Here is a 21,383-nt window from a genome sequence, read left to right as displayed (position 1 = left end):
TGACCACTAGAGGGCAATAGTGCTCTATTCACCAAGGCATATAGATCCAAGATCGTTCATATAAGACCCTAGGTAAGAATTACCGGGGAATAGAATAGAATAGAATAGAAAAGCCTTTATTGTCATTGTATTTATACAACGAAATTTTGAGTGCTTCTCCTGTTGGTGTGACGAGGGACAACATATAACACAACAACAACATATAACATAACAATACTACAACTATCCAAAAACAGTAGGAACAGCCCCCCAAAAAATATATATATACATTAAGAGTAGAACAAAGTGCGGTGGCATAGACTAAAGTACTTCAATAAATACATCAATTAATACAGCTTTGTTTATGCACATGTGTAAGGTGCCTGAGATGGTATGTGACTTGTAGTCAATAAAGTGCTTAGTGTTTAGTGCATGTCGGTATTTAGAGTTCTGATGGCTGTCGGGAAAAAACTGTTCTTAAGACGCGTGGTCCTTGCTCTAAAGGATCTGTACCGTCTGCCTGAGGGCAGAAGAGTAAACAGGTGGTGGCCTGGGTGAGAGGAGTCTTTTAAGATGTTATTGGCCCTGCTAAGGTAGCGGGAGCGGGCAATGGATTCCAGGGAGGGCAGTGAGCAGCCAGTGATTTTTTTGTGCTGTGTTGATGACCCTTTGGAGGGCTCTCTTGTCTGCTGCGGTGCAACCGGAGTACCACGCCGAGATGCAGTAGGTTAGTACACTTTCGATAGTGGTGCGGTAGAAGGCCACCATCAGTTTACACTCCAGGTTGTTTTTCCTGAGTACTCTCAGGAAGTGTAGTCGCTGCTGTGCCTTTTTTACTGTCTCTGAGGTGTTGACAGACCATGAGAGGTCATCTGATAAATTGGCTCCTAGGAATTTGAAGGTGTGGACCTTCTCCACACAGTCCCCGTTGATGTAGAGTGGGGTCGGAACTGCACTTTGCCTTCTGTAGTCCAGAATTAATTCTTTCGTTTTTGTGGTGTTCAGTGACAGATTGTTGTCTGAGCACCACACTGTCAGTTTCTGTACTTCATCCCTGTACGCTGATTCGTCATCTTCTGATATGAGCCCGATCACGGTGGTGTCGTCAGCAAATTTAATGATGGTGTTGGTGGGATGGGTTGGAGTACAGTCATGGGTGTACAAGGAGTACAGTAGTGGGCTCAGCACACAGCCTTGTGGAGAGCCAGTGCTTAGAGTGATGGTGGAGGAAAGGTGGGGACCGAGTTTTACAGTTTGTGGGCGGTTTGAGAGGAAGTCCTTTATCCAGGTGCAGATGGAGGGGGAGAGGCCTAGTGCAGTTAGTTTGCTGACTAGTATGTCAGGGATGATAGTGTTAAAAGCTGAGCTGTAGTCAATGAAGAGCATTCTTATATAGGTTCCACGGAGTTCCAGGTGGCTCAGTGCGGTGTGGAGGGCTACGTCGATGGCATCTTCCGTGGACCTGTTTGCTCTGTAAGCAAACTGATGCGAGTCAAATGTGGGGGGAAGGGTTGATTTGATGTGCCGTGAAACCAGTTTCTCAAGGAACAGTTTTCTATTTGAGTCAACTTTGATGTTTTCATGTATCTTCCATTAGCAGTGACTCATCTTTATTTTGATGCCAACTTTACGCTCTCTCTGGTCACATGTATTCAAATACTCCATGTCCCCCCTCTACCTACAACAGAAAATACTCACAATGACGCCGACCGAAGAGGAGAAGCAGAAGATCCAGGAGGCTCAGCTGGCCAATCCAGACGTGCCCTTGGGGACGGCCGAGCAGTTCCTGCTAACGCTGTCCTCCATCAGCGGCCTTACAGCGCGCCTTCAGCTCTGGGCCTTCAAGCTCAACTACGAGACTCTGGAGAAGGTCAGCACAGCACACGGTCATCTCTCAGAAGGCAATGCCGCTGCATTGTGCCAGTGTGTTGGATGTTGCAATGTTGTTTCTGTAATCCCATTCTTTAGAAATGTTGTTTTGGACACCTGGAAAAATGTATTTGACCCTAGGTATCAAGCTAGGTGTACAATGTTTTATAGTGTTTTCAGTTGCATCACAGGGGCTGTATAATATGTACATATGGATTAAGCAGAAATATTAAAGTAATCAGATGGTAAAGTATATCTAGCTCCATACAATATTATGAGCAGCCAACCACATATTGCTGTGTTCTGCATGAATCATTGAGTTAAATATATGACTTAAGATAGATCTCAGTTTGACTCAGTTTACTTTGTTGGTCTCTCATGCCCTTGCTGCAGGAGATTGCAGAGCCGCTGTTTGACCTGAAGCTAGGCATGGAGCAGCTTGCCAAGAACAAAACATTCAAACGCATCCTGGCAACCCTCCTGGCCGTCGGCAACTTCCTCAACAGCACCAGCGTAAATGCTCTTATTCTTACTTCAGCAACACTTCCAATTAGCCAATGAGCCGTGGCCTCAAGAACAGAAAAGAGAAAACCAGCTTGGCTGCCTGTAGATTTCAGTCAGTGAACACGTACAGCAAGAGTAGCTGTCCACCTGTAATCCTCTTGTGTGTTTGTGTTTGGTATTGGTTTGCTTGTCCCAGAGGAGGCTCCGCTAAGGCGATTAGGAGCGTGTTTGGGCTGGGAGATGCAAAGGCAGATGTAGTTCAATAGGCCAGCATTATGACACGACCTCTGCTGAGACAGAGGGCACAGCTGCCAGCCTCTGATGTACCCTGTGATTGTAGCTGCTATGATAGCTGCTATGACAATAGTGTGCTCTCTCTATTACACACACACACACACACACACCGGCACCCACACCCACATACATACATGCTACTTGCCTTTCTGGCTATCTGTATCCTCTCTTTTCCTTTACCCCTGTGCATTCTGCTCTGCCTTTGTCCACCTATTATATTTTACATTTACATTACATTTACATTTAGTCATTTAGCAGACGCTTTTGTCCAAAGCGACGTACAAGGGAGAGAATAGTCAAGCTACGAGCAATAGAACCTGGTGTAACAATAAAGACTACTTTACATAAGAAATATAACAAAATGAAATAAAAAAGAAAAAGAAGTGCAGAAATGTAACTGCTGTAATTGCAAGTTACGCACTAGTCGATGTGCCAGTTAGGACGGGAAGTGCTCTCTGAAGAGTTGGGTCTTTTAATTTTAATATCCTTTTCTCTCTCTCTCTCTCTTTCTCTCTCTTACTCACTCTTCTTTTGGGTGTCTGCCATTAGGCTAAAGGGTTTGAACTGAATTACCTGGAGAAGGTGACTGAGGTGAAGGACACGGTGCACAGGCAGACCCTCCTGCACCACACCTGCAACTTTGTGGTGGAGAATTTCCCCGACACGTCAGACGTGTACTCTGAGGTCCCTGCCATCACACGATCTGCCAAAGTCAGTTCCCCTCCCTTATCCTGCCTCGTGTTTTCATCAAGAATTCATACTGGTATACTGAATGGAACTGTATAAAAATACATGAGCACAGTCTTAGATTTCATATTTTACTCATCCCAATATGTGTTTTTGTGTACTATGGTTTATATCTGATATGATGACACCCTGGTTACCACCTATTTGAACTGTTGCCCTCAGGGAGACGCTTTAGGACCATCATAGCAAAAACAGACAGGCTGAGAAACAGCTTCTATCCCAGAGCCATCATAGCACTTAACAATGCACAAAACTGACCTGTATTTGTCTCTCTGTTGTGTTATATGTCTTGTGTTTTTATAGTGTAAATATGTATATATATATGTTCAATCTATATTTGTATTGTTTTTGTGTCTGAGAGCTGCTACCTCAATTTCGTTGTACTTGTGCAATGACAAATAAATATATTCTATTCTATTCTATTCTAATAGGAAAATAGAAAAACCTTGTAAATCATAAAATCTGAAGTACATTTAGCAAAGATCTGGGCCTAGATAGTCATTAAAAAAAAAATATTCAAATAAATAAACAAAAACTAACACCTTGTGTGGAAGAGGCTGTGTGTAAAGGAGTGCTTGTGATAAATAACTACTGTGTTACTTTCCCAGGTGGACTTTGAGCAGCTGTCTGACAACCTGGTGCAGTTGGAGAGGAAGTGCAAGAACTCCTGGGACAATCTGAAGGTGGTGGCCAAACATGAGACCAAGCCACTGCTCAAGAACAAAATGACCGAGTTTCTGAAGGACTGCACCGAGAGGATCATTATCCTTAAGGTGGTGCATCGGCGCATCATCAACAGGTGAGCAGATATGCGGAGATGTCCCACCAAGAAAAATAACAAATCCTGTGCAGAAGAATAGAATAATAACTGTTAACGAATGACTATATATAACTATATAACTAATTGACTGAGAATGTCAACTCATAACTATTCTATCTAATAGTAGGAATAGGATGTCCTATATACTTAGATATGGGTAGATGTCTAAGGATTTCTACTAAACTTCACGTGTCCAAACTGTGGCTAACCAACTGCCCCTTTTTCTACCTGACAGGTTCCACTCCTTCTTGCTCTACCTTGGCCAGCCATCTTACTCTGTGCGAGACACAAAGGTCACCCTGTTCTGCAAGATTATCAGTGAGTTCTCCCTTGAGTACCGCACCACTCGAGAGAGGGTTCTGACCCAGAAACGAAAGCGGGCTGCCCACCGGGAACGAACAAAGACCCGAGGGAAAATGATTACTGAGGTAAGATTCAGAGTGCCTTTGAATGATGATACGGTAATTGCTGATATTAGTATATGTTAAGATCTCAGAGATGGAACACTCCTTGTCCTTGGGATCAGATAGGTCACAGTGTCTTTTGCTATGTGGGCACTAACTTGTATATTCAGTATTCCACCGATGTATTGAATGTTGACTGCTTGAAATGTAAAAAAGGTAGTTAATCTGTTATATACCAATACTAATTGTGAACTCTCCTTTTGTGAAATAATGTGCTGGTGTAATTCTGGGCATGTTTTCAATTCCAGACTGAGAAGTTCTCTGGAGCCGTTTCACCACAGACCCAAGATAGCCCTTCTCCCGTCTCTACGGTAACAGATTCTGAACCTGCTGAGGAGGATCATGAGAACATGAAGAACTTGCTCATAGCCAACGACAACAACCACAAACTCAGAAGATCACGTGGAATTAGAGGTAAGATGTGGCTCCATAAAAATGACCTTTCACATATAGTTAGGGACTTATGTCCACAATTTAATTAATCCAGTCATCTAAGTAAGGACCATTGAATTTCCAGGAATCATCCTTCTGTCAAGACTTAAATGTATGACTTTATTTTTTTTATTTTATTCAGGCTTGGAAAGGGTCAGTCCATCAGCCAAAGAGGACAGTGCTAGTTCCCAGGACGATGCCACAGATGAGATCATGGATCGCTTGGTTAAGTCTGTTACACAGAATCCGTCTGAAAGAGCATCCAGTCCCAAAACACGCAAACGTTCCCGACTGAACCGGAAGTCATGTGAGTATTCCAAATGTTGTTTTTATCATCACAGTACACAAACATGGTCTGGAAAAGGCCCATAAAAGGATGCCATTTGCAAGGGTGTGTGAATTAATTTTCTGTTCAAACCATACAGGCCTCATCTATTGGTTCTTTGATAGCAATAATAATTAAGGGTCAATAGAGGTGACTTACTAGAGCTGGCCTAATATTTGAAAGTGTCACTGGTTGCCTCCTAATAGACTGTTATAGACATAGTCATGAACTGAGGGTAAGATCTGTGTTCACATGATCTCTTCATGCCCATCCAGGGCAAGAAATGCCTCTGAAGTATCCAGAATTATTTGAGTATAGTTATTAGCATTAGCATGCTCATACATTAAAATCATAGATTGCTAAAGATGAGTGAAACATATAAGATTTGCTGGAAAAGTCCCTGAAGTCCTTTTGCTTTCCCTGGCTGTGCCAGAAAGGTCATGGGTAGATATTTGACCAAATATGATGAGATTCAAGATTCATTCCTGTGTTCGGAAACAGTGCTTTATCTGTGTCCAAAACAAGGCCTAATCTCAAAGACTCCACAAGCATGGCTGCATAGTGTTTTTAGTCTCTCTGGAAGAGATAACGTTTTATCTTATTTTACACATCCTTTTGTTGGAAACCCAAGGTAACTCAATAGGAGGTAGGCTGCTATGCTGTGATTGCATTCGCAATACATTGAGTAAAATAAAACAAAGTCAAAGTTTATGTACAGTATGTGCAGGAAGACAAATTGAACTGAGCTGATCTTCTGTCCTCTCTCTGATACAGTGCGGAGGACACTCAAGAGTGGCCTGAGTCTTGACGTGGTGCAGGCTCTGGGACTCCACAAAGCCAACGAGAAGGTCTGAAGAAAGACTTTTAAAAATAAAATGCAGAGAAAAGACAGCTAAAGAGAGAGCAAGATCTGCGTCCTAAACTGACCGAAGACCCAGGTCTCGTCAGAATACAAAGGCCTGATCAGCATGGCCATTCAGAGGAGCCCAGTGAAGTAACCCCAGTGGATTGGATGTCACCAGTGATATGCTGAGTCTGAGGTTGAAACATATCAACCCTTTAGGATAGGCGTCATGCCTAACAAATCCACAACAGCAGGGATAGTCGGACTGCCGTGTTTTATCCAGTGAAGCAGAAGTATTATTTTTTAACATATTAAATATGTAGATGTTTGATGTAGCATATTATACAGCCATGGTGTATGTTTTAAGTGGGTATTTTGTACAGATTTGAGTAACTTGTTAATATAAATGACGAGCCTGTTGATATTGTATTTCCTAAATGACCAGACATTATAGGGAGCCCCTATTTTTTTTTTTTAGTTCTGGTCACAGTGTGAAAGGGATGTTTTTTTGTTTGTTTGTTTGGTTTTTTTTTTTTTAAAGAAAAATGTAATGGCGAAGAGGAAAGACATAGTAAAGAGTACTGTGGATAATGTCATGTATACTCTTGGGCAAAGGTCATACAGGTTATCAAACTAACAGTATCTCAAGGAGGTTGGGTCAGGATGCATAATGGAGGTCATGTTTAGTTTAGTGTTTTTTTTTTATTTGTTGATTTTCATTTATCTCACCACTTGCAGACGCCATCACTCAATATGTGTCTGTACTATGAGCAAATGATCAAACTGGGCGAACACAGGGAAAGTACTGTAGCACACACCTAAAAGGCTGACATGAATTGTTTCGACTTATTTTGTCACGCCAGTCTCTTTTTACACACATTCTGTTTTGTGGATCCACTGTTACTAATTCTAATCATGGTCACAGGGGTTTTAGAAATGTACATGAAAATATTGAAGTGATGCAAAACTTCACAATTTAATATATACACTAGCTCAGCTATTATGAACGGTTTCGATAGTTTTTTTTCTTTTGGAAATAACTGCTTTTTGCACAAATGGTTGTAGCCTGCTGTATGGTAAGGTTTTTTGGTGGTATTGGCATGATATTATTCAACGACGCGTTGATTCAAGGTGCATTCGTAAGTTCTTTGACCCTAAATATTTGACTGATGCATGTTTACATTGAATGTATAAGTAGATATGAATGAAATTTTTTGGAGAAGAAAAACTTTTCATATTATTAGGCACATATTTTACCCGGAAAAACTTTTGTCTGGCGTGCGATATTTGTCGTCATATTAACCCAGTCATGATCCTTCTGTTGAAACTGTTTGTACACAATAAATGGATATGTATTATTTTGACTTTGTTCCCAGATGATAATGAGTTTTATCGAAATTAAAGGATCCTAACCGAAAAATATTCCAATTGCCTCTCATTTAATGAATTTTGCAGTCTGCGTTTGCCAAAATTAAATCCATAGACTAGGCTACTGTACTTATCCACGCGGGGGAGCGTACAGTCATAATTGTTGGATTGGGGTATTTACAAATGGTTCATTCATGTCGTCTTAAAGTGATGTAGTGCATTCTTCTTTATTATACTTATTGTCATACAATTTTCAAACAGTTAAAAAAAATTTGCCAGGTTATTTCGCTACTACACCGAACAGCCTGCAAAACGCCAGTCATGTCTCCACCAACAGACATATAGGCAGGGATGTTATATTCCCAGCACAGGGAGAAGGAATACATGAAGAAATCAAACCGAAACAGCCAAAAAGCCATTATTTAGTTCTCATTCAATGAGAACGCCCCGTCAGGAGTATTCATGTTGTGGCTCTTTAATGAAAGTCTTTACGGTCCGTTGAGAGTTGAATCACGTGTCACAGACGCCAGCGGTACCTTTGCGAGTTACCGGAGACTGAAGGTGTTTATATTGTAAACTGGTGGCAGGTCGCCCCGCTGTACCCCTATTACACCTTTGGACGTATATAAGGGAAAGCAAGATGACAGACCGCTGAACGCACAGAGAAGATGCTGGCCGTGAGTTTTCTCTTGCTGGTAACGGTTGCCGGTGAGGCTGCGGCTGACCTTTACTTGACAGAATCGCTGCCTCCAGAGCTAGCCCTCAGTGCGCTGCCGGTGACTACCCCGACTGCTCACCATCAGTCAGAGTACAATCAGCCCGCGAGTGCGAGGTCTGTCAGGTCTGCCGAAGAACCAGCAACCACCACTGACAACGGGGAGTCGTCTCATCACGGAGGAGGTTATAAGATAGTACAATGGGAATGGAGTTATGTGCAGACACCTTACACCATCGCCATGTGGCTTCTTGTGGCCAGTTTTGCAAAAATACGTAAGTGATCCAAGTCTACTTGACAACAAATTCACACTGCTAATATGGATTAGTATATGTGACCCGTTTAGCTTACACATATTTCCCAAGACCACTGTGTATACTTAAAAGTAACCAAATACTTTTAGTAACTTTGTAGCCTATGAGAGCCTCTAGTCCCTTTCAAGACATTTATTCCCTCTCTCACACACAATTTGGGCATGATGTATGTAATATTTTGAGTAGCTGTTGCCTCAATGTAGCGTCCCTCCTTCCTACTGGCAGTACAGACGGTCCTGCATCATCAAACATAGTCCTGTGAAGCACACGTTCTGCTCACATTCTTTTGATGAGGGCGTAGGAGAGGTATGTTTTGTGATCCCACCTTGGAATCACACGATTCTATCTTTATGGTGGTGAGATGTATTACACATATTCTGCTGAAATAGTTCGGACCTTGCTGATCATTTGCATGACTCACTGTCTAGAAACGGGATCCATCACTATGGTAGTACCTTGACAAAGTGAGAAACCACATGCATTTTCTTTTGTATAAAATCACGTTTTGAGAGAGACTTTTTACAGTGGATGGCTGTCATAACAGAGCTGAAGTTAACTAATGTTCCATGACAAAGAATTCAGTCAGCCTATATTTAAATTATATTAAACGTTATTCCTAACCTTATGTTACAGCACACTAATGTATTAATTGCAAGGCATGTTAAAATAGGTCAATTTGAAGGAGCAAATTCTCTCATCTTCCATCAGTCTTCCCAGTTGGACATTGGCGTTGTTACTTGACTGGTCCACTCAGTAAGACATGCTGTAGTTTGGAGCCTCTTGATTGTGTGGGCGGTTGCTAGGCATCTCTTCAGCCCACTTCATTTTTATCCAAGCTGTAAAGATGCTGTTGTGAATAGACCAACTGATTAACGTGGGACATGCAGTCTTGCTAGGATTGACTAAGAACTAAATATTTACATTGCCATTAACATTAGTCCTGAATAAATCTCTGTGCAGAATATGGAGACATGCAGGAGATAAGACATGCAGGAGATAAGAGAGTCAAGCAGAAGCAAGCAGATACATTAATAATGATAAAACCCTACTAGCATACATACATGCAGCATATACACTCAAGGAAACATACAAGATTGAGAGTGGATAGACATGGAAACAGCCAGCATTTAAAGTATTGGTTGTAGAACGGCTTGCTTATAAAGTTACTATTATAAGGACAAGCAGAACTATGAAGCTGAAAACTATGAAGCCGTAAACTATGTCAATGATGGCATACATTTATAAAACGGGTAAATAGGCTATCCAGGCACACCAAACACCAAAAGCACCGTTGAGATGTTTTTACTTAATTAAATGTGAAACTCAGCTGTCCACACAAGAAAGTGTGTTTTAAAAATATTTCTGCCATAGAGTTGATGGGCTTATTGTATTTGAATAGTGAAAAATATGTTCATGTGTTGTTAGCCTTCATGTCCATTACTTGAGATTGAGTCACCTTTAGTCTGAGTTAGTTGACAGGGTTGGTATTAACACTACCTTCCTGTAGCAGGTATTCATATCCTTCTCCTCGCACTTCACCTTTACCAACGTTAGTCTCATCTGACATTTATTCTTATCGTGGCATCTACCTAGCAATCTGTAAACTCTCTCCACTCTTTTCAATGTTACGCTGCATATTTTTCACTTTCTCACACACACACACACACACACACACACACACACACACACACACACACACACACACACACACAGACACATAGAGACTTAAACAAACACACAAACATATATACTCTCTCTATGACACACACACTACTCTTTAACACACTCTCAGCCGACGCACGCAACCCTGAGGGGTCCCTAAAAGAGGGACAGAACGTGTGCTGTCTCACTTCATTAGCAGTGAAAACCATGACTGACACGCTCCCACTCATTAAGACTAATGGAGAGCACCTCACTTTGCATTAAGAGAAACCTGGGATGCTTTAGCCTTTTCCACTCCTGGGGTTTACCCTAATAAGAACCAGTGGCCCACTAGCAGGTCTCAGCGTGGAGGAACAGGTGCGAGTACACAGAAGTGGCCTGCTGCTGTTATGACCGTCTGGACCGTATACACTAGCAGAAATAAGAGGGTGGAAGTGTGCCTTGCCCTTGTGGTTTCATTGCTGTTGCCTGTTTGACTCATTTCCGTTTAAAAGGCTAAATGGTTTTGTAGGAGTGGTGGCGGCGTGTGTTGTTTGCTGACAGATACACTGAGGAAGAGATCATTTCCTTAGTGTGGGGGCCTTTGTAGGCTGCACGGTTGGTTAGTGTTGACTGCTGTCAGCTGCGACTGTGGAAGTCTAAGTATCTTTTAAAAACGAATGTCTCACTCTCTCTCTCTTTCTCTCTCTTTCTCTCTCTCTCGGTCTCTCTCTCTCTCTCTCCCAGTCTCTGTGTGTGTGTGTTAGTTGTGTGTGAGCAGATGGCATGATTTTTTCTTTGTCTTGATTAATTTGCGTGTAGCACATGCCCACATTCATGTTTTGTTAATGCGTGTCCGACCTCTTTGTGTGTGCGTGTTTGTGTGTGTGTGTGTGTGTGTGCTTGTTTGAGTGTGTATATACAGTATGTAGTTGTGTGTGTATATGTGAGTTTGACTGTTTATGAGTGTGTTTACATGTGTGTGTGTGTGTGTGTGTGTGTGTGTTGTGTGTGTGTTTGTTTGTACAGTATGCGAGTGTTCCGCTACGTGTGTGCACACACACGTGTGTGTGTGTGTGTGTGTGTTTTGCTCCTAGCCTTCTGTGCTCTCCCTGTGATGACTCATGGCGGGCTGATTGATGTGTTCCTGGCAGAGGCGTGCTCTCGGCCATGCGGCCAGAATGGACACCAAGCACATGAATAATCTGCACCATTAAAGAGTCTGATTACCCACCCTGTTCTGCCTATTATATCAAATCCCCCCTTTCATTCTTCATGCCCTAGGAGTACATCAACACACTTAACTCATGATTCTAGGAGAGGGTTTCCACATTTGTCTGTTTTACCCAGGCACACTTATTTTCCCCACAACCGTAGAGGTAGACATCACACACTTTCTACAGTTATCATTCTTATGTATTTCCATATGCTAAAGTATGTGTGTGTACTAGTCATTTTATCTGCACACATACGCTGTTTGTCCTCAAAATGAAATAAAATTTAAAAAATAGATAGTTCTATATTTGTAGGTTATAAAAGCTTGTTAATGTGTTTGTGGTGTTCTTGTTCACCAAGTCAGTCTCAGTCTAAGCCATCTAAGCCACTATGTGTGTTTAGACCCATAATGTCCACTGAAGTCTCAGGAGAGGACATTGTACATTGGACAATGAGCAACTGGACACTTCAATCCATTTGATGTATTTTGTGTACATGGCCCTTCTCTCTGCGTTGTCCCTCTGATGTTAGAATTAGTCCAACTTCATGTTCTGTGTATGCCCTAATTGTATCAACGCATAAAGATTACCAGGGTCTTTTTCTCACCTCATCGGGAAGGGTGCCATGTTAACACTCTGTACATGAGCTGTGAGGTTGGCAGCTTGTGAAATTATCTTGCCTGTCTGATGCTAAGTGCAAAGTATTTGCCACTGAATGTGTTGTGCGACATTTTATCATTAAGTGGATTACATAAAGACTGCATAAGCACATTCCCAAGTCATACTCACAGTGATTTTCATCTGTCGTATGTAATCTGCAATTAAGAGGAGTCAGCTTATGGCCAGCCTCAATTCACTGCCACGGTTGAATCCACTCAAATTCCAAATTCCATTTGTAGATGTTGATTGTGATTTATGATTATGATTAAAAGCCTCATATCGTGTTTTACATAAAGTGATTAGATAGATCGATTTACAAGACTGAGGAAGGAGCACAACATTAGTGTGGGACCATAAGAGATTCTTACTTCTCAGAGATTTCTATCCTTCCCTCTGAACTGCAATAGGTGCACATTATCAGCTACCTTGCAGGTACAGTTTCCAATAATCTTTCCCTTTCATTCTGTGTGCTGACAATAACTAATGTAGTGTCCAGCAAGCAAAAACAAGGCATTTTGTTGCTTGTTTTTCGTCTACTTCCCTCCCAGTTTTCAAATATAATATCCCGTGCAGAAACACCCTCGAGTCTCTTTTTCTTAGACTGCACATATCTCATCCCCTCTCAATCTACAGTCTGAAACTAGGTGTTCAATGAGATCTAAATGTCATTCTGTACCACACACTCAACTGTCAAACTCTGACGATCAAACATTGTTGTCTGACAAGTGTCCACACTGGATTACTGTGGTCCAAAGGAGTTCACATTTGACCTTATTACTGTGGGATGTATGCCACAAAGATGTATTATTGAGGGCATAAAGATGTGTGAAATACATTGCCAAAATATGCTACATGCCAAAATATGAATGTATTAATGTGAGACTATCTGCTCTCCCTGACTGTAAGATGTGTTTCTTCTCTCTCCCTCCTCAGTGTTCCACTTCTCCCAGCGCTTCACCACCGTGGTACCCGAGAGCTGCATCCTCATCCTCATCGGCCTGACGCTGGGTGGCGTGGTCCTCATCACCAACAAGGTGCCGCTCTACCAGCTCGACCCGGGCCTGTTCTTCCTCTTTCTGCTGCCCACCATCGTGGGAGATGCCGGCTACTTCATGCCAGCCCGGCTCTTCTTCGACAACCTGGGCGCCATCTTGATGTACGCTGTGGTGGGCACCCTGTGGAATGCCTTCTGCACAGGGTTCTGCCTGTACGGGATGAAGTTGGCTGGGGTTATTGGTGAGGTTCTGTCTGTGGCAGCATACGTGAAGGACCTATGCCTGCCAGTTTCTCCCTACCTAAGTGTAAAATATGCATTATGTGTATAAAACAATTAGTGTGCTGTCCGCCATTTTCTTTCTGTACTGTATGATTTCTTTGTCCATAAGGGAGTTGTAAACACAACTGACAGTGATCGTGTGAGTGTGTGTGTGTGTGTGTGTGTGTACATTATGTGCATGTGTTCACGTATGCATGTATCTGTCTGTGCATAGACCAAAAGGTTGAGGGTGGCTTGATGGAGTTCCTGCTCTTCGGGGCACTGATCTCAGCCGTGGATCCCGTAGCTGTGCTGGCCGTATTCGAGGAGGTGCACGTGAACGAGACCCTATTCATCATCGTGTTCGGAGAGTCACTGCTCAATGATGCAGTCACCGTGGTGAGTCATCTACCCCCTGTAAGCCCCCTGACTGCCTCCATTAGTGGCAGAGCAGACCAGTTTCAGGAGCACTACAGGGAGATGCTGAAAGGTCATGTGACTCCAAGGAAGGCAGGACACCATAGAGTAGAGCGATAGTACCCCTCTCTCTGTTGCTAGCTGTCTCTGTCAAAGAACAAGGAAGAACAAAGAACAAAGCCTCCTGATTCATCTGTTGTCGAAGGCTGACTGACAGTATTTTAATGTACTTAGTAGCTGACACTGAGAATTGACTTTCTTGTTTACTCTTAGTCATGAATATTCACTAGCGCTCCATTTTAATGTCAGGTCATGTAGGAAGTATTTACTCTGGAGATGTAGTGCAGCGTAATAACTTATTGATACAGCTCTAGCTTGTCGGTTGCCATAATAGAGTCCTTCTGTGATGATCTCATAGGATCTCCCTGTAGAGTTAGTGAGGAAGCCTGAATTAAAACCACCAATAAAAGTGTGTGAAGAAGTGTTACTGTATATAAAAGCACTCGAATTAGAAAACTGTTTTGGAGCTATCCATTCCACTATCCATTAGACCTATCCACTTCACTGATGCACTCAAACACACACACACACACACACACACACACACACACACACACACACACACACACACACACACACACATACAGGAACACACACACAACATCAGCTTCAATGTAAGTGCTACCTTGTTATTTGTGCTCACCCTCTTGTTAGTTTTGTGCACAGCTCCTAGCCTGCCTCACACAAGGGATTAGATCCTGTGCATCAGGCCTTTTCATAAACAACCGGGCAACGTGTTCATTCTTCAAGTCACTCAAAGAAAGTGCTTTGCTGGTTTTAAATTGGGGATAACATCTCTTACCAATAATTTGGTTAAGACAGAGGTGCAACACAAGGATGTTTTGTTTGAGTGACCCCTTAAAGAGTAAAACGGCTGTCAGTCTTTTGGTCTTAAGGTTTCTTTGGTGTAATGCAAGCAACACCCATCTAACTATTCATTCATTAGCAATACTCGGATTAGAGCACATTAAGAGTTTGACCCAACCCCTGACATTCCTGGGCATTGCCTACTGTACCTACGTCTGTGCTAATCTGCTCAACGTAGCCTACCAGTGTTTCATTCCCAATGCAACTGGCATAGCTCTAGTACCCAGGCTGGAATGTCACCCAGATATTCCCCCAAACTACCTCACACCAAAACAATCCTGAATCCATGTTCAGGTGGAGATGTTTCACACAGTAGGACCCTCTCCACTCTGTTATAGAAACTATAAACTCTCATAGTCTTTCAGTGCTAAAGTCACAAGTTAAGGTGCTGTGAAGGTGAAGGAAAGTTCATGAATTCTGAGATTGCAGACTGCGTTGGATCAGTGGAGTTGGGGTTAGGGGCCTCTGAGTTCTCCGGCTCCATTTCTTACTCACTTAAGCTCAAGGTCATTTGAAAGTAACAAAAGCTCCTTTCCTTGAATGCCCAGAAAAGTTTATTTACATTGTTGCGTGTCAACAGAGAAAGCATACTTAGCCCCCCCCCCTCATTTTTCTTTCTCTTGTATTTAAGTCTTATACAACCGACTTTAGCGTACCCATGTAGCTTGTAAGATTAGTTAAAAGTTAACACAGTCACATTAAATGGATTTCTTCGTCTGAAACTGGTTCCCACCACACTTTTTTCAGAATCTTGAGCACATACTACTGTCGGTTTATGCGAATATAAGTTTGTGCAGCCATGCATTTGAGAATTTGCACAGTGAATTTGTGTGCAGATTATGGACATGCTGCAATTTGGTGTCAGTAATATCAAATGAAATGAAGCTGTATTCATGAAGACCACATTGCTATTGTATGTTTGATGGGTTGTAAATAAATACCGACTCTTTGTTTTGTGAATTCAAAGAAAAGAAGAAAGAAAAACAGTGTTTGTTTGTATGAATGCACAGCACTGCCTTTTGAGTCTGACTGCTCATGCTATTATTGTGTGACATGTGCAATACATAAAGATATGGGCATAGCATGGATCTCCAGCTGTTGTTGTCAGAGTATTTGAGTATGGGGGCACAATTGTATTACACATAATAGGAACTTAACAGAGTAGCCATATGGTAAATGGGAAGCAGGGATCAAGCAAGCTTTCAATTCACGTCAATGCACCCCCTCCCCCCTTGCACCAAATGGCCTCTTCTTTGTCTATCTGTACGAGGACACCTGCCTCAAGACTCCTAATTAGACTTCCACTTGAGTACATTAAAGGACCACCTTTACGGCCTGTCTGCCTGTGCTGCCAGTGGGTGGATGAGTCAAGTGTTTGGGGTTAAATCAAGGGATGCTTTTAAAGTCAGGGCGAGTGAGCTCTGTGGTAGAGTTCATTAGCGTGATCTTAGCATTTGGGCTTGATGCACAGTGGATGAACAGGAAATAGAATTAGGATGTGAATGGCCCTGTGATGTTGGAGGGCTTGTTAGGGGCATGTTGATTTCCAATAATGCAATGATGAGTCAAGAGTTCCAAAGAGCAGAGAGGAGGAGTTGGGTCTGAAAGGATCTCAATGGCAGTGGCAAAGGTAGACCATCTTGACCATCATTCATGTTTTTCAGGTGTTGTATAAAGTTTATATCTCATTTGTGGCGGTGGGCCCTGGGAATGTTCTAACTGCAGACTATTTCAAAGGAGTAGGTGAGTATTTTATACCTTAAAAAACCGAACACCATGCACAATACATGGGCATACAAAGCTTTAATGATACACATCATTCTTCCCATCTCCACATCATCTCCTTGAAAATAATGTGCTTTGTGGACTAAGTTACCTCCGTACCTTTGTAGCCTCACGCATGTAGGCTATATGAACTGACAAATGGAGGCACTATTTAATTTGGGTCAATTTATATTCATTTTGACTCATGCACAGTAAGAATAGAACACTGTCTAATACCCTGTACAGCCTGTCTTAATGCATTTCTTTTGTATAACACTCTACTGTTCTCTGCTGTCTCTTGTCTGTGCCTCTCACCTCCAGCCTCTTTCCTCATCGTTAGCATCGGTGGCACGCTGGTGGGCCTGATCTTTGCCGTCATCCTCGCCTTCACCACACGCTTCACTAAGAAAGTGCGCATCATTGAGCCGCTGTTTGTCTTCCTGCTGGTGTATCTGGCCTACCTGACTGCCGAGCTCTTCTCCCTGTCTGCCATCCTGTCGTGAGTACGGACTCCAGATCAATGCCTTTGCACAGTTCAGTAGGGCCTGTTAGACCTGGCTGGTAGACCTAGCTGTGGTCTATGGTGTTACTATGCGTGAAGGTAAGCCAGACAAAATTAGAGGCGATTCTGGCATAAGCAACAGCATGGTTATTTCAACCTGGGCTGCTGCCAATACTCAGTGGTGTCAAAAGTAAACACATTCGTTACTCAAGTAGAAGTATTGATACTGGAGTTTAAAAATACTCTGGTAAAAGTCGAAGTATCGACTTAACCTCTTTACTCAAGTAAAAGTAAAAAAGTACAGGCTCTAAAATTTACTTAAAGTATAAAAGTAAAAAGTAACCTTAATAAAAAATAAATAAATAAAAAATGTAAAGCTAAACTAGTTGGACTTAATATAATTGACACGACTGTAAGAAATAGAAGCTTAATTTAATAGCTGATGAGTGCTACATGGAGCCCAAGACATGGTACAAAATGTCATACAAAAATATAATAATGCTGTCAAAGACAACAAACTCGAAGAGCATGTTTTTCTCAAACTTTATTGGAATTCAAGTAGACCTCCACCCCATTTGCATATTCGTCTCTCATCAAGGGCCTTTGCAACTAGGTTCATAGTCTTCGCATATTCTGCCAGAAATGCAAGCTCGACAGGAGTAAACCTGTTAAAATAACAAATAAAAAACTCAAAATGTCATATTTTTTTCATGGAACACCTTCAATTCAATAACAAACCAATTATGTAATGCTAATCTGTGCTGAGGGTTAGTAAATATACTGTATATATAGTGTTTTATAGCTTTTCAATTCAAAGTGAAAGAATATAGATAGTTCAGCTTTAAAAATGAAAAGGGGCAGGTACATACAGTACATGTGTATTTTTAGTCGCATTCAAACCAACAGGACAGCTCAAAACAAATGTGACACTAAGGACTACATGAATTTTTTGGCGTGATACATTTTTCAGTTATCTCCCAGGACAATCACAAGCCTAACTAACACATTTCCTGTGGGAAACACTGATATATAAACTGAATATTAAATAGCCTTATATTAGCTTACTACTGTGCAGTGGCGTTTCTACATTAGGGGCACGTGGGGCATTGCCCCACCAGATCTTCATGGCGCTGTTTTGCAGAAAGCTCAATCTGGGCTTTGTGGCAAAATATATCTTATTTTATTTAATATGCATAGTAGCGTGAATGTGTTTGTGAATGTGTGTGTGAGAATAAGCTTGACTCACAAGCATTATAGTCCTGTTTTCATGTGTGTTTCTGTCTGTGTGCTTGCTCTGTGAAATGCTGCTCTCCGCTGTCCTTCTCTGCTCTGTGGGCTACGGCGCAAGCTTAAGACCGTTGCCATGGAAACATTAATGAGCGTGAACCACACAGGCCAAAGATAACATTGGGAGATGGGGCACTATCAGATGTGCCCCACGAAATCTGCCTAGCAACTCGACTCGAATATTGCGAAAACTGCGAGAACTGTACCAAGAGAAAAAAACATAGTCAGATCATATCAGACAGGCCAGTAACGTTACTGCTAGTTAGCTATTCCTAGTTTTCGAGTATTTTGGAAGTTTTAATTCAGACTACAATGAAGAATGTAGACTATTTATGTGAGGTGACATGACCTAATACAAAATTGCCCCACCAGAAATGTCAGGCTAAAATCGACACTGCTACTGTGTAGTACATTTTAGATCGTGGTAGTGAATTAGCCTACATCTTATTTGTCAAACATCACAGAGAGCTAACTAGGTTAACCTGTAACTTATTAGGCAACTGCTAGCAAGCAAACCAAGGCATGTTGGCATGTTCCTCTGCTAGCCAAGCTGTCGCAAGCATTGTAAATCGACCATTATAATAATAATAATAATAATAATAATAATACAGAGCTTACCTCTACATGTTTTGAATGGCAAAAGTACGTGGTTCTTGGGTTCGAAAAGTTTGCACCGCATTCTCCATGCACCTTTTTGCTCCCGACGATTTCGAACAATTCTTTGAGGTAGGGCCAGGGATGTGGAAGGTTTTGCTGTTCTCCATCGCCACTACTGTCTTGCGTCTTCAGACCCTCCAGACATCTCGCCAGAGTTGCCATCTCTTTCTGACACTGCCATTGCCGCGCGTTGTATCATTTGTTCGCCTCTGTTGTCTTGTTTTGCGTCATGCGTAAAGAAGATGGATAGTAGCCTAACCAATGAGTGTTATGGGTTTTAATGCTTCATCCAATTACGCTCGAAATCAGTATCTGGATGGCGCCATTGATCTGTATTGGATGATGACGCACATTTGAAACTTTTGAAATAAAACCGGAACCAAGAGTAACGAGCCTGTTTAAAAAATGTAAGGAGTAGAAAGTACAGATACTTGTGTTAAAATGTAAGAAGTAGAAGTACAAAGTTGCCAGAAAAATAAATACTTGAGTAAAGTAAAGATACCTAAAAATTCTACTTAAGTACAGTAACGAAGTATTTGTACACAATGGAAGTATTTGTACTTCGTTACTTGACACCTCTGCCAATACTGCATTGATACAGTCCAGTAAGCATTCACTGCCACAATGTATTGTATAATATAAGAGTAAAGAAGGCCTGCTGTTTCAGAGTATTCTTAACAGCATTTCTGTACGCCTTCTCATTTCACATTAATATTATTTAATGGCCCCTCTTTGAAGTGTATGTTACAAAGAAGGAGACTATGGGAGAAGTGAGTTCTGTTATTGTGCACAGAGCTGGAAAACTCAGCTGTAGGCTGCAAGAGTGACTCATGCCTGAATGAAAGGGAGAGTCAAGGTAGGAGCCATGAAAGAGAGTAGAGAGGGAGACAGAAGTGTATCTTCATCTAGTGTGTGCATGTCTCTGTGAGTGTGTGTGTGTGTGTGTGTGTGTGTGTGTGTGTGTGTGTGTGTGTGTGGACATGTGTGTGCTCGTATCTATCTTTGGGTGAGTTGTGTTTCTGTCTGTGTGTGTGTGTGTGTGTCTATCTGTGGGTGAGTTGTATATCTGTGTGTGTGTGTGTGTGTGTGTGTGTGTGTGTGTGTGTGTGTGTGTGTGTGTGTGTTGAGTGTGTGCGCATGCACATGCACCTCTGTCTCCTGACGAATCCCACTCTTGTTCAATAAAATCTTTCCTGGATCAATATGGCAGCAGGGACCATCTTAACCGTATTTGATGAATTGCTCCCCTGCTTCAGCATAGGGGAGGCTGCAGTCAATAATGTAGCTGTCATGTCATGTAATCTAGCTATGTGGTTTGAATATCCACCCTTGTCTACGGTATTGCTAAAATGCTGCACTTGCACTGTATTTATACGTATTGCTTTGTTGCTTTGAATATTTTAACCAAAGAAGAAATATGGTGATAATATAATATCACTGAAATATCCAAGGCTATATTTCTCAAAACAATCGACTATACCATTTGAAAAGAAAAATTGTACACAATGTAATTTTCAATTACACAAGCATTAAGTTCTCCCTGTGATTTATTAAGCCATTAAACTACATTACGATGCAGACAAGAGGGTTCCTGTGCTGCTGTAATGCCTTTTAGTTTATTATCCCCATAGTCCAGGTCCAGTGGAACTAATTTGGTTCTTGTGCATGTCAGAACACTTAATACGATTATTCATGCTTGAATTAGATAATTTATCCTGACCAAAACAGTTCTGTATTTAGAAAAGGTTTGCAATGTTTTGAAACACATTTAGGTTACAGATGTGTAAAGGTCAGATTGTATGAGAAGTTAATTAACATGGGGCTTAATCCGGTGAAGATGAATGTGGAAGAGAAGGGCATATTTGCCCCACGGCCAGATCTCCTCAGAAGAAAATTCAACAAGCGCCCTCCTCTGGTCACAAAATGTGTCCGAATTTAATGATCATCGTCTACTCTTTTGTATAGAAATAGAGTTTGTATTCAGGTAATCTCTTCAGGTGTCTCTCCAAATCTTGGCGACCATATTCTATTCTGCACAAAGACATAGATATGGAGCGGGTGTGTCTGTTAGCTGTATTGTCAGCCTTTGCAAATACTGGATTATACTGTGTGATAAACCAACCTCATTACCACCTGTGGAGCTGAATAGGGACTTGGAATGAAAATCAACCCTGTGAACAAAGGTCACTAACTGAACCAGTCTGAAAAGGCAGTAGGGCTAAATGAGAAGAGCATGACACGAACACAAGGCACCAGATGCAGGATTAGTTCAGTGTATTTGCCACGAAAGAAAAAGTCTACATTTTCTCTCACAGACATTTAATGTGTTTTTAATCTATCACAGTCTGATTGCCATGTGCCATTGTGCCATAAGCCATTCGTTT

At 41.8% G+C, this 21,383-nt stretch overlaps 2 protein-coding genes across 6 annotated transcripts in view; both read left to right on the top strand.

Annotated features, from left to right (window-relative positions):
- fhod1 (formin homology 2 domain containing 1) overlaps positions 1-7,700 on the top strand; it is a 42,195-nt gene extending 34,495 nt beyond the window's left edge. For all 5 annotated transcript variants that reach the window (XM_031569215.2, XM_031569216.2, XM_031569218.2 and 2 more), the window contains 8 exons: positions 1,667-1,849; positions 2,242-2,361; positions 3,196-3,357; positions 4,002-4,192; positions 4,449-4,641; positions 4,926-5,091; positions 5,252-5,416; positions 6,209-7,700. In XM_031569215.2, coding sequence (XP_031425075.1) covers positions 1,667-1,849; positions 2,242-2,361; positions 3,196-3,357; positions 4,002-4,192; positions 4,449-4,641; positions 4,926-5,091; positions 5,252-5,416; positions 6,209-6,288 — 1,260 coding nt within the window. In that variant the 3' untranslated portion in view covers positions 6,289-7,700. The remainder of the gene's footprint in view (positions 1-1,666; positions 1,850-2,241; positions 2,362-3,195; positions 3,358-4,001; positions 4,193-4,448; positions 4,642-4,925; positions 5,092-5,251; positions 5,417-6,208) is intronic.
- A 98-nt stretch (positions 7,701-7,798) lies between these two features.
- Positions 7,799-21,383, top strand: part of slc9a5 (solute carrier family 9 member A5) — a 26,039-nt gene continuing 12,454 nt past the window's right edge. The window contains exons 1-5 of the mRNA XM_012826963.3: positions 7,799-8,636; positions 13,124-13,426; positions 13,681-13,844; positions 16,454-16,532; positions 16,875-17,052. Coding sequence (XP_012682417.2) covers positions 8,315-8,636; positions 13,124-13,426; positions 13,681-13,844; positions 16,454-16,532; positions 16,875-17,052 — 1,046 coding nt within the window. The 5' untranslated portion in view covers positions 7,799-8,314. The remainder of the gene's footprint in view (positions 8,637-13,123; positions 13,427-13,680; positions 13,845-16,453; positions 16,533-16,874; positions 17,053-21,383) is intronic.

The sequence above is a fragment of the Clupea harengus genome, chromosome 6, assembly GCF_900700415.2.
Source record: "Clupea harengus chromosome 6, Ch_v2.0.2, whole genome shotgun sequence".
NCBI lineage: Eukaryota > Metazoa > Chordata > Actinopteri > Clupeiformes > Clupeidae > Clupea > Clupea harengus.
Note: the sequence above shows the minus strand (reverse complement) of the source record. Positions and strands in the feature narration are given on the sequence as shown.